Raw genomic sequence first — 17,115 nt, forward strand, 5'->3', positions numbered from 1 at the left:
AGATTACTTGTTCTGTCAGCAATCTGCTGTGTTAAATTAATTGCTCAGATGAATCAGTAACTTAACAGTTAGTACAGAATCCCCTCCCCCTTTCGCTATTTAAACAATAAAATAAATAATTTCACTCTTTTTTTTTTTCCATTTAAAACACACAAAGAAAAACTATACAAAATTATTTTCTTTACATTGCTTTGATTTCAAATCAATCTTCTTTTTTTCCTTTTTTATTCAGAAAATAGATTCAATTTTTGTTTTTCAACTGCAATTTTTTAATGTTTTGACTATACATCAAGCCATTAAACTCTGATTGCTGCAAATTAGCAGAAAAATCACAAGCATGACAAATACCTTTTATATTTCAATATTCATTACAAATTTCAAAAAAAAAAAAAAAAAAAAAAAAAAAAATCAGAAAATTTAAAATAAAATTTTAACCAATTGATGATTCTAACTCACAAAATTAAAGATAGAAGCCAAAAGGATGAATACTCATCTCTGCATTAGTTGTAAAAATTGCTTAAAGGTAACAACAAAGCAAATGAATCACTTTTTTTTAAAAATCAACAATATTTGTAAGTTGACTTATACCTTTTCAACAAAAACTTTCAAATGATCAAAACTCAAAAATCAATACTCACGATGAAGAAAACAATCGTATTTGAAGCATCTTCTGCAGAACAATGTATGAAAAGAGTGCATGCTTTGTTCCCTAGCCACAGACTGGGCACCAGGTCCATCCATATTAGGTGTACATTCAGGAAGAGAAATAATTGGTTCTTTTTTATCAACCAATTCACGGTACCTGACAAAAAAAAAAAAAAAAAAAAACTATAAATTAACTTGGGTGCCAATAAAACTAGTCAACAAAAAAGAACTTTTTATCTGCATCATGGTTTTAAATAGTCAATTCCTACTTATTTTGGGTCGAGAAAAACAAATATGGTATTAGATTTTTTTTTATTAGCTCTTGTTTTCAAGATGCATAAAAGCCCACTGGAGAAAGATACACAGCAACCACACATTGATTTAAAGGTAATGTTAAAAAGGGGGAAAAAAATCCTGCGTAATAAATGTTATTAAATTTGTACTGTTTTAATAAACAATCTTATTTTTTGGAAAGCAGTTGTTGCTTTTGGCCTATTGCTGTAAACGCTTCAATTTCGATTGCTTTTGTATGTCAAAGAAGGACCGTCTCTTGTAATAGTTCAGCAGCATTTGGTGAGCATTAACTCAGTTCAATCACCCTGATATCTGCATTCCATTGTAAATATATATTAGTGAAACATTTCCTTATGCCCACTGCTCATAGCTTTATTTTTTAAATAAAATATCCTGAAAGAAGTGTACAATAAGTACAATAGAGTTTCAGAATCACCATCATCAATGGTCACAGAATATCCGCAGGGATTGTTTGACCATCTATTTTTAGTTCTCGTCTCTATAGCTTAGAAATACTTGTACTATACCCATAAAGGCTTCCAGTGTGTTTTCTTTCTGCCCTCGTATTTTTTTTTTCTTTCAGAAACACGGATTTGAATTGCGCGTATTTGAAGGGCAGTTAAAAATTCTCCCCTTAACCTTAGCTTCAATATATCTTGGAAATTTCCCTCTAAGGTATTGGGAAATTGTCTTTGTTCACAGCTTTCATGAAATTCTTCATTATTCCCAGCAGAACGAGCATGGGTGGGAGCAGAAATGGGTGGATCTACCTAAAACTCCAAAATTTGGCTCATTTTGGGCATTTCTCTTCCCACAATTGAAATTTCTTGTAGTACATTTCAGCTTTCATGCAGTGAGATTTTCTATTCCAACCTAGGGTTGAAGTTTAGAGGACAGTCAGTCTCATGGGGGTGTCTCTATCTGCCAGGAAAAAAGAGCATTAGTGAGAATTCACTATCCAAGTGGGTCCTGCATCTTGAAAACTAGAGCTTATCTTAAATCTTTATGGTGATTTTCGTGTTTAGCGAGGCAAAATACTTTGGAAATAGCTATTTTCGAGCCGGATGTATTTCTGGTGTTGACTAGTGTAATAGCAACCTCTGGTTGATATGGAGAAGTCAAAATCTAAAACACTAAATGTTGAATTGAAACTAACTCAGAAAATTCTAAATGTTTGGTCAACATGTTGTCCAACTTTTGTGTCCCCTTTTAAAGGAGGCAAAAGTACAGTCCGAGTCACCAGTTAATCAGTTCTCTGATAGTAGAGTACAACTTTCATAGCATATTATTGTATTTTTGCAGTTAAAGCTATGCCACTCGGAGCATTTTTTTATTTTATTTATTTATTTATTTATATTTTTTTTTGGCGATTTTAATTTATTTATTGCTACTGCAATCTAAACACTTTGTAATTGGCAACATTCAATAACTTTAATTTAGCAATACTAGGGTTGACATTTAGTTGTAGATATCGCCAAATGCTTTGAGCAATGTTTCTATTGTCAGCAAGGTAGAAAGTAAACAGGTTGCCAAACCAAGTGAGAAACCTTGAACGGAAAAGTACCGTTATTTTTGGTAACAATGAAAAAAAGAAACTAACCTTTGCTTTAATTGTTCAGGTGCACCTTTGTCAGGAAATACAGCTGAAATAGCTGCAAAAATTATGTCATACTGCTCAGGAATAGGGGGTTTATCTGGAAAGGAAAAAAAATACTTTCATCAGTTCTCTAACAATTCATGATCAGTGCACTTTTTGAAAACCGGAAAAAGAAATAAAGCTATTTTGGAGAAACAAAAGTTAACAAAGCACAAATATTGCAACTTATTGCATACATGTGTTTTAGGATTACAAGGAGTCCCTTTTGTAATCTAGAACATGTGAGCTAAGAACATACCGCAAAAGCATCTAATGCCTTTGTATCATTCGTATAACCAAAGCACTGAATGCTTTTGTCGTAACAACATCAAAAATAACACTTGATCTTGCTTTTATTTGATTGAGAAAATATGTAAAAGGATTATATATGCATGTTGCACCAAACATAAGAAAACGTTTTGAAGAAAGAAAAATTGCTTAGGTTGAAGTAGCGTGATAAGATTTACTTATCATGCTACTTACGACCGCTCACTAATTTCAGACATTTTGCTAATTCTAGAATGCTAATGAATACAAGTCAAGATTTATGTAGGCTTGCCATCAAAATTTTACTTGAAAATAGTTCTTTTAGTAGCCTGAAATTTAAAAAATAGTCACCTAAATAGTCTCCTCAGAGGAATAGTTGTTGCATTTTGAATCTGTGAAGTTGCTTTTACCAATAATCTTTTTTAATTTGTTAACTCAAAAACTACATTGCATGACACAACTCAGGGGTCTGTCCAGGGTTTTTCACAGGGTCCGTTTTTTGTGGAAAATCAAACAATTTTGTAAAAACAAAATAATTTTGGAAGGAAGACTTTAAATAGACATAATCTTTCATAATTAACAAAATTTGTTTTCCTCAATAAATTTCCATTGTGACTGGCACATTAAATTTTTTTTTACCCAGATATCTTCAAAATTGATGATTTGGTGGATTTAAGAAACCCACCCAGCTTATCTGCACCATCCTGTAATTTTTCAGCTTCAGAATGGGTTGTCAGTCCGAACTTTTTGTAAGTTTCGGATCACAAACACCCCTGAAGGAAACATACCCCTGACTAGTTTTAGGCGTGTTTTAGAGGTTAGTTCATTCTCAATGCTATGAATAAATCCTAATTATAGGCCTAAACCCGGGGTAATAATAAATCCCACAAGCAGATAGATTAAACATTTTATTTCTTGCATGTAAATATTTATTAGTGGCTTTAGTAAGAAGAAATACTTTGAATGATTAATCAAAACTTGAACAATATTTACACGTATTTTTCATTCGCTAAGACTTTTTTTAAAAAGACATTTTTTTGGTTTTAATGATGTTGTAAAAATTTTCACAAGCTGATTCAATATTAATTTTACAAGTCTATGTTTCAAATGACGAAGTAATAATCTAAAATAATCCTTCATAAATAATTATTTTTAGACTTTTTTGGTCATCTAATCAAATTTATCTTTCTCCAGGACCTGAAGTAAACTGGATTTTGACACCAGGATTTTGTCTGAAAACCGGGATGTCTAGCAAGCCCACTTGAAACAACATTCATTTAACTTTAAATTATAAGCAAAAACAGATATAAAGGAACAATAAAATCCATACTAAATACAGAGAAGTAAATACCATGGTGAGCAGCAGCTGGCGAGTTAGGAGGATAGGTACGCCCACATTTCTTGTTGGTCTTTGGAGAATTCTTTTCACTATTCTCCTCTGTGTCAATTTTTATGGCTTTCGAATCCACCTGGCTGGACAACGTCTGAACTAAATCAACAAAGATATCGTCATTTATGAACCCACACTCCCTGTCACCATGAACCTTTCCATCATAATTCTTCAACAACTCCTCAATGAATGATCCATCTTGATCCAGCACTTCATCACCCATGTATGGAATGTTGTGCAATACAGTTTCATCTTCAACCTGAGTAAGAAAGAGTCATTTGTTACAGGAGCTAAATTGTATTCACAGCTGCATCTTTTATTCATTTATTCCAGATTATGAATGGCAGATGAGCTCACTCTCACCAATGCCCCAAGGACAACTTTTAATGATTAGGCTAAGAGATATTTAACTCTTTTTTTCTTCGAAAATTAAAATCCATTAGCCTTTTAAAAGTTAAGGTGGATAGTTTAGGGCAAGGGTCTCCAATCTTTGACTGGCAGGTCACATCCAAATAGATTTCCTCTGCCCTGCAGGAAGCTTACAAACTAAAAAAAAAAAAAAACTTTTTCTATTTGCATGTCTTTTTTTTTTCTTTTTAAGCATTTTTAAAGGAAACTAAAACCAGAAAGTTTCAAAAACCACAATTGAGAGCTTAATTTAAAAAAAAAAAAAGAAAAAAAGGTAAGTGCACGAGAGGAGGGGATTTGCACTAACTAGACCATCTGAACTGAAATGTAGTTGGCCTTTTGGCCTATCTCACTTCCAAAAATTTGCAATATGGTCCTTAAATAAAAAAGTTAGGTAACCCTTGGTTTAGGGTACAAATGTGGCAAGTCACTTTTCTTCTTGCAAAAATGGAATAAACCAACCAACTTGTCAACTGGAAAGTGGCGAGCTCGATAATTACAAATTATCTCCAGAATACTCCATTTTTGAAATTTTAATGTATACAACACCACGATTTTTGAATTATTGAATCACAAATTAATTTTTATCCACACAAATTCTTAAAATTTAGCAAAATGTGCATATGTGTGTACCAATTTAAAGAGGGATGAACTGTTCTACTTAAACCATTTAAATGGCACAGCAATTTACATTTGCTACTACAAATTTCAACAAAATAAATAGAAGCAAAGGTATGTAAGTGAACAGTTTCAAGTTTTGAGTAAAACATGTTTAAAGATAAGGTCCTAGGTAGGCTCCCATTGATAAGTTTTTCTAAATCATGCTGTATAACAGCACCCACCAGGATTACTAGTTCCATCACTTGCTCCCAAGACAGAGGATAGGTTCACCTACCATTTATCTCCAAATTTTAATTTTGGCACTTACATCCCTTTGCTTCTCACTGCCTTTTTTGTGAATGGCCCCAAAATTGCTGTGCATGCCTCTGGTCAGAAATGAAGAAGTTTCAATGCAATTCAAAACTTTAGCCATCACATTTGGCATCTAGATTTGGAATTTTAGGCATCAACTTAAAATTTTTAGTCTCAAACTGCAAATAACTACCAGATTATTTATTGCACTGAGCACTACTGGTAGCCTTATTATAAAATTGCAATATATTAGTTGCACAAGTTGTTGTAGCTGGGATTTACTCGTGCTGAGTAAGTTTAACTTCATACATCTCTTTTTTAGTTCAATCACCTTATTTCACTTCCTTTTCATCACACCAAGCAGAATTCCCACTCTCTTTCAGAAATTGAACTTCTTGAATTTTCCAGGTCTTCTAGATAAATTTCCACAAAATTTCAGCCTCAATTTTTAAATTTGCTGCTTTTTTTAATGAATTAAAATTTTTGATTTCCTTGCATACAAAAACAATCTATTAAGCATTTTTGTTTCAAAACTTAAGTAATCGTCTTTTAATGCTTCAAAAAATATTAATGTGAAGGATTTTTTTAGTCTGTCCATTTTAAATTATAAAGTCCTTTTTAAGAACCCATTTTGTGTTAATTCACACGAGTATAATACTGCTGTGGGAAGGTAAAGGGCAGTATCTGCAAACTTTTCTTTTTTGCATTTTTGTCATCTATTGTACTTAAACTTTATAGTTAGAAGTCTGCTTATTTGGTTTCCGCTGAAAGTAAAGTAAGGAAGAAACGTAAAATTCCAACATTTCACTATTGCTAGCAAGGAGTCCAAAACACATTTCTTCACGTCTCAAAAACTGATTTCGGCACATACTGCCCGTTACTTTCCCACGGCAGGACAGCCAAAGTATTACAACAGTTTGTGAAGCAAAAGATGTTTTTCTGGTCCGCTTGCAAATTTTTATAGATTTTTAACTAAACTATTGGTTCCCCCCCCCTCCGACTCTTGATTAAAACGAAATTTCCCGACAATTCCAAGTTTTCCTCGATTTGGGGGAACCTAAACTAGAGTTAATTACAAAAAATGCTACATAACACTCATGCGCATAAAATATCTATAATCCAACTAACAAGACTGTCTCCATGTTAAATATAAGTATAATTATACAAATAGTAAAATAAACTGTTCTTAATAACTTATGTAACAAACCACTATTGATTGATTCATTCTGATAACCAAAAAAGACAAGTCTAAATACTTTGTAGAAAATATCTATATGAATTATTACCATAAAATTTTGCTGAATTGGTGCCCAGGTATACATGGTAGGAATGGGAGTCACAGCATACATAACACGTAGAGGAGTTGATTGAATAACACTATCAGGTTGCTTGACTTCACACTAGAATAAATAATATCATGATGAAAATACAAAACTGATGCCACACAAGTAATAATTTTTCCTCCTGTAAAAAATGCAGGAAATATAAATAACACACAAGTCACAAACACACACACAAAAAGAAAACTCATGAAAACCCTTAAATGAAAGCAAAATTTTTCAGCATTAAAAATATTTGAATTTTGAATATTTCTGCACAAAGGATGCAAAATAATACAAAAAAAGTGAAAGTGTTTTTTTATAAAATGCTACACAAGCATGCAAAAAAAAAAAAAAGCTTTTATTGTCATACAGGCTATATTTGCATTTCTCTAAAATTGAATCATGACACTATCTACTTTTTAGAAAGAAAGGAACTCAAAGCTTAAAACTTAAAAACCCATCAATTCATAATAGTGATTGACCAAATATGTGATCAAATTCCAAATCCTCGTCTATAATCAAATTTTTCATCTGATATGTGTTTTTTGCCAATTCTCAACAATGAAAGAGCAATAGTCGTTTAAACAAAAAATATTTTAACCTTTTATTAAACATATCCTTCAGTACATTTTTCAAGATTAATTTTAAAATTACGTTTTTAAGAAAAATAAATGCATATACGATAGCAATTGGCTTTGCAAGTAACTAAACTAACAAACCTCAATAGCAAAGCTGTTATTCATTTTTTTTACATCATTCCTTAAGTTGCACAGGTATGAATTTTTCAATTTTCCACTTTCCATATCTTTTATGATTTGAACACGTTTTAACTTGTTTTCCTTCTTTTTTCTTTAGGTTGCAGAGTTAAGATGACATATATAAAGCAATATTTTTTGAACATTTACCTTTTTCATAACAGGGTGATGATCTGGCAAATCGGTAGGGAACATGGAAATAGCATTTGTTTCTTGATAATAGTTTTCCATAAGAACAACTTTTTCTGATATGTATCTCCTGTTTGCCAAGTAAGCAGACTGAAAAATTTTAAAAATGACTTTATTCAAAGAATATCACTGGTAGAAATATTAATAACAACATGAAATTGATAAATTTAAACACAAGAGAAAATATTAAAATTATAGCAGTTTATAAGTAAATTTAAGAATGCTGCAAATAAATTTTTCTTAGCATAAACAACTACCTTATTGAAATTATCTCTTTAAATTTAAAAAAAGTAAGGTCAAAGAAAAGTTTGAAAAGAAGTCTGGCAGATCTGCACCCAGGAAATCCCATAGCACCTACAGTTTTGAAATTTTGTACAAAATTACTTCCGAGTCCCGGTGGTTTGCACCTGGGGTTTTGTTTTTTGAAATTAGAATTAGTTTTTTGTAATTAAATTTTTAAGCTAAAGTTTCTTATTATTGCCTATTTAAAGGGGTGAAAAATTGCTTACACATATTAATATTATACATCATTGGAAAGGGTAGAATTTTCCTCATTCTACGCAATTTGTTTAATGCTCTATCTTAAATACAGCGGGAGTTATTTGCATTTTCAGCTTGCACTTTTTTAGGCTTAGCAAAAATTTAGGCATTACTTTCTTCATTAAACCTGTCAGTAAAAAGTGAAGGAATTGAGAGCAAAAGGGCGATTCTCAAAAAAATGTCCTGTGCGTAACGCTAAGTTTTTTATTTTATTCAAGTAACTCTTAATTAAATATGGGATTAACTGTTATACTTTGATAGTATATTAAAGATGTATTATTCTCCAACAGCATTATTTTTTGAATACTTTGGTTAGTTGGTAAAATAAAAAACTTAGTGTTATGCATGGGACATTTTCTTGAGAATCGCCCAAAACATATTACTACAGATCACGAATGTGAAAGCAACTTTTCAAAAGTACACAGCTGCTGTTTTGTAATGCTCAGGAGCCTCCTAGCCCTTATGGCTCTGCAAGTTGGTACAAATTATTTTGAAACCCAGGGAAGGGGTGCTTTTTGTTCCAAAGGGAGCTAGTTCATAATGCGTTTTTAACCTGTTTCTTTCTAACTGATGATTTAAATTTTTGTGAATCAAATAAGATTGCGAAGCAATCTTCGGGGGTTGGTGAGCGTTAGTGAGCAGGGGGCAGAGCCCCCTAGTATTTATACAAAATACATTCATAAACAAGCAAATTATCTTCATAAACGAAATCTTCGAAAATAAACAACTTCTTGAAAATGCTTTACATTTTATCTTTGATTATAAATTGAGTCTGACAAAAATTGTCAAGTATTAGGTGGCAAAAAATTTTTTTAAGGGTTACATACAATAAACAAAAGCAGAAATATTCTTCATTAGAAATGCTCAAAAATATAGTTTCTAAAATTTCAAGTAATATGGCATGAAAGCCTGATTTTGGAATCCCAAAATTAATTTGGATGACCCAAAACTTTTTTTCTTAAATTCAAAAGAAAAAAAATCCGAACTTTCAATTTTTTTTTATTTCAAAACTTAAACAACATACTTTGATTTCATCATTTCTTCTAAATCTCTTCAGTTGTCTTAATTTCATATATTCCGATTTCACTTTCTTCTTCCATTCACCGGGCACTTTCTGAACTTCTTTGTTCAGTTTCTCATAGCGAGGTGTTGATAATCTAGAGCTGAACAAAAAATTGATTTGAAAAATCATTTACTCTAGGTGTTGGAAAAATATATATGTAACATACTAAAACCATAAATAAAATAATCCAGGAAATATGAAGTACTATAAATTAAGAGTTACAAAAAAGTACTTAGAACTTTTTTCCTTCAAAACTATAAAATTTGGCATTATACAAATATCTCTGCAACCTTACCTTAACATTTTTGAATCTATTTCTATTGTCAAATTTCAAACTTTAGCCCTGTAAGGAAAGAAAAAGGAAAAAGATTGTTAGACTCTCATTAAAAAAAAAAAATCCAGAAAATTTAGCAGATTTCAAAACACAACACATAAAGAGCAAGTTTGGTGTTTGTTTACTGGGTAATAAGTGGCAGCAACTGGAAAAAAGAGGAGAGGGGTGAACATCCCACTTTTTTTCAACATCAAAGACAGCTTTAACGCTTCTTTTAACTTCAAAATATTGCTAGATCACCTAAACACTAAAATCACTAACAGCTTAAAAATACAATTTTAAGACTTAAGTTTTGAAAATTTTCCACAGGTGAAACCCTCCTTCCCCCAAACACACTTTTTTTTCCCCTAACTTCAAAGATGGCTTTAGTTTTAAGTTTATATTATTAAGACTAATTTCAAAACTTTGTTAGGAAGATAACCCTGTCAGCCATCACTCTTTCATTAGGAAAGATTTGTAAATATGCATTTTTTAAGACTAGAATGTAAAAAAAAAAAATCTAGGGTTTAGTCCCTTGAACTTTCCTTTGAAGTAACCAAGGGAAGTCTAAAATTCAGTTTCTAGAACTAAATCCAGGGGATCTGTTCAAGATTTTTTTTTTTTTTTTAACAAGGTCTGTTTTTTTTTTTTTTTTTTTTTTTTTTGTGAAAACTGAAAGTTTGAAATTTATGCATACTCAGGTATCAGAAGAAGGGAGGGGTGACATGGCTCAGACTGGGCCATTAGCAATTTTTTGTGAGAACTTGTTGGCTGCTACCATGATAGAAAATATAAAAAACATTGATTATAATGATAAATACTAAATTAGGAATGTCTAAGTGATATAATTGCGTTGTAAACTAAAGTAGAGGAGTTTTACAAAGACGGATGCAATCGGATTTTAAAACATGTAAAACTTGGGGTGGAAGTGTAAAAGGGTCAGTTCACAGTATTTTGGACAATTATGTAGAGCCCGTAGCATGACTATTTTTGCCATTACTATTTAATTTACTGCCATATCGTACATATTCTGCAACTGTATGTGGGTTAATCTTTTTCAGAAGGTCAGTGTTTATAAAAAATTAATGATTTTGTTGGTTTTCTCAGAATAATTATCACAAACCAGCTCAAGAAATAAACCATTATTCATAATTCGATGTATATTTTACACAATTTCAAGTTTGTCTATTCAGAAAATTTTTCACTTCTTCTAGAAGAAAGTATACCTCCAGTAGCTACAAATGAACAATTAGTATTATGGACAGCCCCTTATAAAAATTATAAATATGCAGATGTGCAGTGTTTAAAACATTGATTTTACATTTATCTCAAATAGTTGTAGCTCGAGCATTGGGCAAGTTTAACATATTATGCACTAAAATACCATAGATTTAAGACACTACGACAAAACACAATATAACTGGCTTATCATTGCTAAAAACATTTGAAGTGCAATATTTGAACAAAACTTACAGTTCTAGAAAAAAGGTATATTACAATAGTTCTAGGAACGACGGTAGCCCGTTTCAATAATAATGAAGCATTTCGATAACATGTAAATATTTTCATGTAGCGTTTGATTTGTAAACGCGAATGAATCGAATTTTAATTGTTGTGATATCGAGTACAAAGGGAAGCGAAATTTTGAACGTTTAAAGCAGCTATACAGAAATTAAGGTTGAAAAAGCTCATTTATGATTTATTGTCAACAACATGTTTTGTTAACAAAAAACTATAAATAAAATGAGTAATTAAATTCTTTAGGTACTATAAACATGACAATGAAGATAAAATTTTCAAAAAAAATAAAAAAAACATGAAAATTGAAAAATAATCGGCCGAAAGCGAGTTGAAGAGTACACTTGCTTGTTCAAAACTTATCCGTCGTAAGAAATTTTAAATATCTTGTTTAAATGACTTTATGAAACATAAAGGAAAATTTTATTAGCAAAAGGACCACATTTTAGCTAGCTTTTGTCGCATAAATACCTTTGAAATTGTAAATAGAATTACTTTTAAACTTAATAAAAGTAAAGTTGGCAGTTGTCAAATGTGTTTACTTTCATTTTCTCACAGGGCTTAGGCATTATATTTTCATTTTAATGTTTGGATTCTTCCATCTACTTTTTGCTTAAGACTCATTAAAAAAAAAAATTGTGCTCTGCTTTTAATTAGTTTTAGTAAATCGATATCAAATGGGTAAATCAAGTGAAGGTAGATGTGTTTTATTAAATCGTTTATTATGTATTGTAATAAGAAACAAAATCGAAATCATTTGCTTAAAACTTGTTTTACATTTGCTTTATCTTATTATGCAGTAAAATGCGATTTTTTTTAAAAAGGTATATGTTTGAGATTTATGGGTTTCCGTTTCCCTACTTTTAAAATCTCTTTCTCTAAACTCCATAGTCAGCTTTAAATAGATGAGCCACGGATGTTACACAAACCGGATTATCTAATTTTTTCGATGTTCACATACATGAAATTCTTCCGTGGACCTGAAAGGCTCCGATTTTTAAAAATTTGAATGTTCTTTGAGGAAACTAAATATAATGTTCCTTGGGTTCTATTGCCCCCATGACTCAGAGGACAATAGGTATGACTGTAGGATTCTTTTTTTCTTCCTGAAACTTCTGCTATCAGTAAAAAAATTGGAGCTCAGTTATGAGAGGGGTAGTGGAAATCTTTTTACTTACAACATAAAACATCCAATAGTTTTTGAAAAGTTCTTAAATTTATGGAATCAAATCAAAATTATGGATAGTTATGAACAATGAACTGGGCATTGGAACCTTTTGAGAGTAAAATTGTCATTAAGGTTGCAGAATTGTTGTTAGTTTTATTTTTTACACCTTATTTTGTACCCCATTTCTGACATGCTCAAAGTTAACCCAAATGGCAAGATAACTTTGAACCAGGCTAATAATTCAATTTTTGTTGTTGTTGTCTTATTCCTCCTGATCTACCCGCTAGGCTTTACCAGGTCCACGAGTCCAAAAACCTTCAAAAAGTCAAACACCAGAAGAGGATTAGAATAAATGTCCTCCCTGATAAGGCCCGCGCAGTTCAACAGATGTTCTAAAGAGGCCTGTTGTAAGTTGCATTTGGGACACATCAAATATAATTTTTGCCCCCTTATCAAAAGAAAGGCTCTTGATATGACCGCTTGCAAATCTACTAATAGCAGACTGGGTAGCTCTACCCACCTTGATGTTAAAAGCACCACCGAAGCCTGCCTACTATACCATGACTGAGTTGGAGGGGTCTTCCACAGGTGCTGATTTGAGTTTTTTATTTTGGAGCAGATCTCTGTGAAGTACTACTTGTCACTGGCACTTCAGAGTCAGGGCCCGATTTAGGGGAGGGCAGGCGGGGCTACTGCCCCGGGGCCTCCACAACAAAGGGGCCCCCCACAGTAAAATTTTTACAAAATATCCTAACTTTCATGGGTCGAAAATATCGGATATATACATATATATCAAAATATTCAGATATATATCAAAGTATCGGATATTTTCAAAAATATAACGATCTTTTCGAACCCTGATTAGGGGCCTCCACTCCTTCGTTGCCCCGGGGCCTCCACACTTCCAAATCCGGCCCTGTTCAGAGGCACTTTCTTTGGCCAAAGTATCTGCAATTTCATTGCCATATATATCAATATGAGATGGGATCCAATTGAAAGAATATCTCATGCCGTTGGGTAAGCTCTTTAAGAGAAGAAAGGATTGAGACAGAGGTCTCATCACCAACTCCTGACCAGTTACTTAAGTGCTGGATGGCACTGCAGCTATCTGATAATCTAAATGTCTGTAGAAGAAGTTACAGGAATGATGGCTGTAAGAACCACATGAATAGCAATTAGCTCCAATCTGATTACAGAGCAGAAATCAGGATTCCTAATCCTAATTTTATTTGTAAAATCAGGAGCCTTTATCAGGATGCCGCTACCACAAGAATTTCGTTCATTTCTGCTGCCATCAGTATAAATTTGAATAGCAGAGGCTGGAATTTCATTGATGATCTCAAGAGCAAGTTGGCGTAGATATTCAGGCAAGTCTTTGTTTTTATTAACATGCATTCCAAGTTCAGGTCTAAAGTGGACTCTAGGTAATCCCTCCAAGGGATTAATGATTGACTTTAAGGAGTGCCCTTCAACATCCTGGTTCAAAAGGTTCATTGAATGAATATGAGAGAAAGGGCTATCTCTCTTAAGTCTCTGCCTATTGTTCAGTTACAAAAATATGCAGCTGTGCAGTTTAAATCATCATAACTTGTAAAGCTTGTGGAAGTATTTTGCAAGTACCATGCTTCTTCTCAGTCTTAGAGGCTGAATATCGCTTTCGATTAAAACTAGCTCCGTGGGACAGCTATGTCTCATAAGTGATAATTCGAGCAGCGCTCAACTGAACTCGTTCAAGTTTATCCAGATTAGTAGGAGATGCGCTGAAATAAACTTGAGTACCATATTCCAAAATAGGTCTAATTAAGGACCTGTAGGTTAATTTGAGAGTGTTAGAATCTGCACCCCAATCCCTACCGGTAATATACTTCAATAGGTCCAGTCTCTTCCCGCCTTTTTTTACCAGGGAGTCAATATGTTTGTTGCTCAGAATCTCTGGATCAAGAGTGTAACCCAGATACTTAGGGTGTTTTTAGTAATGTAGGGATTTTCCCTCCATCATAATTTTGGGCTGATAGTTTTTATAGCTGCCAGTTTGTTGTGAAGAAGCCGGTGACTGACTTTGATACATTAAAACTCAACTTGTGATCCTCAGCATAAATTTTAGTGGCCTTCATGCCACTCCTTTACATATAATTCATTTTAAATGGATTTAATAGTTATTATTTCTTAATTTTGTATAACTATACAACTCTTTAGGAGTGTTTCTTCTGTTTCATACCGTCAAATAGAAAGAAATATGAGTAGAGCCAAGGGCTGAAGCACATCATTTGGACAATTGGGCAGGGAGGTCAAATGACCCCCCCCCCCTCCCTAGTGGATTTTTTAAACATAATGAAATTATGTATTTCGGTGTTTTCCCCTCCTTTTAAGTTTATTGAGTTTATAACTTTTGCTGGAAAACTTTGAAATGAGGGACCTGACCAGGAGGGTCTATCTTCCTGGTGAGCTGCTTTCACTGCCGTTGCTTAGGCTGGGCCGTGGTGGCCTGATTGGTAGGGCATCGTACTCGTAGTCAAAAGGTCCCGGGTTCAATCCCAGTCAATTAATGATTTTCCGTGTTAGTTAATGGTGATTGGGGTACGTTAAATATGTGGTGGCCACAAAGTCTTCCAAGAGAATCAATACTTCTGGGGGATGCTGGACCAGGGATCGCTTAGCTTCTGGTTTGGATCAAAAACTCAGAGCTGTTTTCCAAGCCCCATCCAACTACAAACAGGGTACCTTAGTGTGTGATGTGGCTTACGCTGATCCGCACTTGAGTACACCTAAAAACTCTTCTGGAGCAAAATAGGATCATTACAACTGTACTTAATTTAATCAAACGTACTTAAAAGGTTTAAGTCTGATTTTAAAATTAAACAATCATTTTTCTATATGAATTCTATTGTTTATCTGAAATATTTTTTTACTTTCAAGGTTCATTTGAATGGCAATCATTTCTCAAGAGACCAAACTTTTATGCGGCTCCTGTTTCCTGCTTCAAACATGTAAGTTGTTTTTTAAACTAAATTTCCCATTGGTGCCTAAATTCATTCAGAGAACCAGCACTAAGCTAGAACTAGGATTGAAACAGGGTCAGATCGAAGGAAAGATCACATGCCCCACTTCATTTGCTATTCATGCACTCTGCTAAATTTTGTGATATTATTCTTTCACCTTGACTGTCATCTTGTGACAAATATTCTTGATGATGAGAGCAGTATGTTTTCGTTTAATAATTCCTATATGCTTAAGAGAGGCGCATTCTGAGAACTTGATTACAGAATCCCGAAATCCTGAAGACCTGGATTATTTATTGTTATTTTTTTATTTGAAAAAAAAATCTTTTTTTTTTAACTTTTTTTTCCATTTTAAAAGCTTAAAATTGTACACGTTTGGTAATTGCCTGTTGAAAATTTTACTTTCAGTTGAGCCTTTTTTTAAAAAGATTTTTTGCTGCTATGTGTTATGCTTAAATAAGCATTTTACTGTAATTGAGTAGTCATCTTTTAACATCCACTTTTGGTTAACGATACTTCTTTTTTTCTTCTCATAAGTAGTACAAAGTTAACTTTCATAAAAGATGATTTATTAATTGTATTGATGGGTACATGGCATAATAATAAAAAACATCTTCGAACTTTTCATCCCTGCAAATTGTCTCCTACTTTTGTTTTAGCATTATGAAGTATACTCTCATTCAGATTGATCAAAAAATAAAAGAAATTTAGTGCAACATTAGCGAACCCCCCAAAAAATGTGACAAATGCCGCACGACTGGAGAGTTTTTACTATTCTTTGAGTCAGAATCCAAAATTCAGAAAATTCTGAAATCCAGAAAAGTTGCGGTCCATAGCATTTCAGATTTGGAGTCCTATACCAGGGGTCTGTCTAGGATTTTTTACAGGGTCCTATTTTTGTGAATTAAAAAAAAAAATTGAGAAAAATCAATTCTTTTTGTGAAATTTCAAAATGTTTAACCAAAACTTATTCATCAATATAGATTAGATTTCTGGTTTGCGTACTCATTTATTAACAAATTAGTTCAATCAAAATTTTGTGAAGGGTTCTTTTGGCTAATCAGAATTTTTTGAAGGGTCCTTTTTAACTAATTAGAATTTTGTGAAGGGTCCTTTTTAACTAATTAGAATTTTGTGAAGGGTCCTTTTTAACTAATTAGAACTTTGTGAAGGGTCCTTTTTAACTAATTAGATTTTTGTAAAGGGTCCTTAAAAGGACCTAAATTTCCTCTGGCCAGACCCTTGTATACTATATATATTACGCTGATTTTGGAACAGGATGCCCTGAGCTCTCTTTCTTGACTTTTTGACTGATGCCTCAAGACACTGATTATATCTGAACAACACTAAGTAATTGTTGAATATTTTCAGCTTAAGAGTGCTTTTAGGATTAGTTGTTAACATAGGCGGATTTAGGAGTGAGTTCCTGGGGGGGGGGGGGGGCAGGATTTTTTTAAGCAGCATTTTAAATTGCCCCCCTCACCCATGTTTTTGGTCTGTTTTCCTGCGATGCATAAGGCCATGCTTTTACTCTTTTTTTGTTGTGTATCGTTTTCATTAATGTGTGTTTTCATACTGTCCTTTTTGAAATGACCTTAAGAGAGGTGACTGGTATCAAGAGAGTGACGCAGGGCTCCCTTTTAAGTGAGATAAAGAATATCTCCAATTTTAGGGGGTCCGGGGGTTTCTCCCTCGG

General features: G+C 32.9%; 2 protein-coding genes across 3 annotated transcripts in view; one reads left to right on the top strand and one right to left on the bottom strand.

Annotated features, from left to right (window-relative positions):
* The window catches only part of LOC129225237 (histone-lysine N-methyltransferase E(z)-like), a gene marked incomplete in the record, with an annotated part of 16,670 nt that extends 5,155 nt beyond the window's left edge, over positions 1-11,515 (bottom strand). Inside the window, 8 exon segments of the mRNA XM_054859810.1 lie at positions 639-802; positions 2,540-2,633; positions 4,194-4,491; positions 6,839-6,952; positions 7,780-7,908; positions 9,383-9,521; positions 9,717-9,764; positions 11,208-11,515. Coding sequence (XP_054715785.1) covers positions 639-802; positions 2,540-2,633; positions 4,194-4,491; positions 6,839-6,952; positions 7,780-7,908; positions 9,383-9,521; positions 9,717-9,724 — 946 coding nt within the window.
* Positions 11,516-11,856: 341 nt separating this feature from the next.
* LOC129225239 (MBT domain-containing protein 1-like) overlaps positions 11,857-17,115 on the top strand; it is a 48,465-nt gene continuing 43,206 nt past the window's right edge. For both annotated transcript variants that reach the window (XM_054859813.1, XM_054859814.1), the window contains exons 1-2: positions 11,857-11,948; positions 15,337-15,407. In XM_054859813.1, coding sequence (XP_054715788.1) covers positions 11,930-11,948; positions 15,337-15,407 — 90 coding nt within the window. In that variant the 5' untranslated portion in view covers positions 11,857-11,929. The remainder of the gene's footprint in view (positions 11,949-15,336; positions 15,408-17,115) is intronic.

This window comes from Uloborus diversus, chromosome 6, assembly GCF_026930045.1.
Source record: "Uloborus diversus isolate 005 chromosome 6, Udiv.v.3.1, whole genome shotgun sequence".
NCBI lineage: Eukaryota > Metazoa > Arthropoda > Arachnida > Araneae > Uloboridae > Uloborus > Uloborus diversus.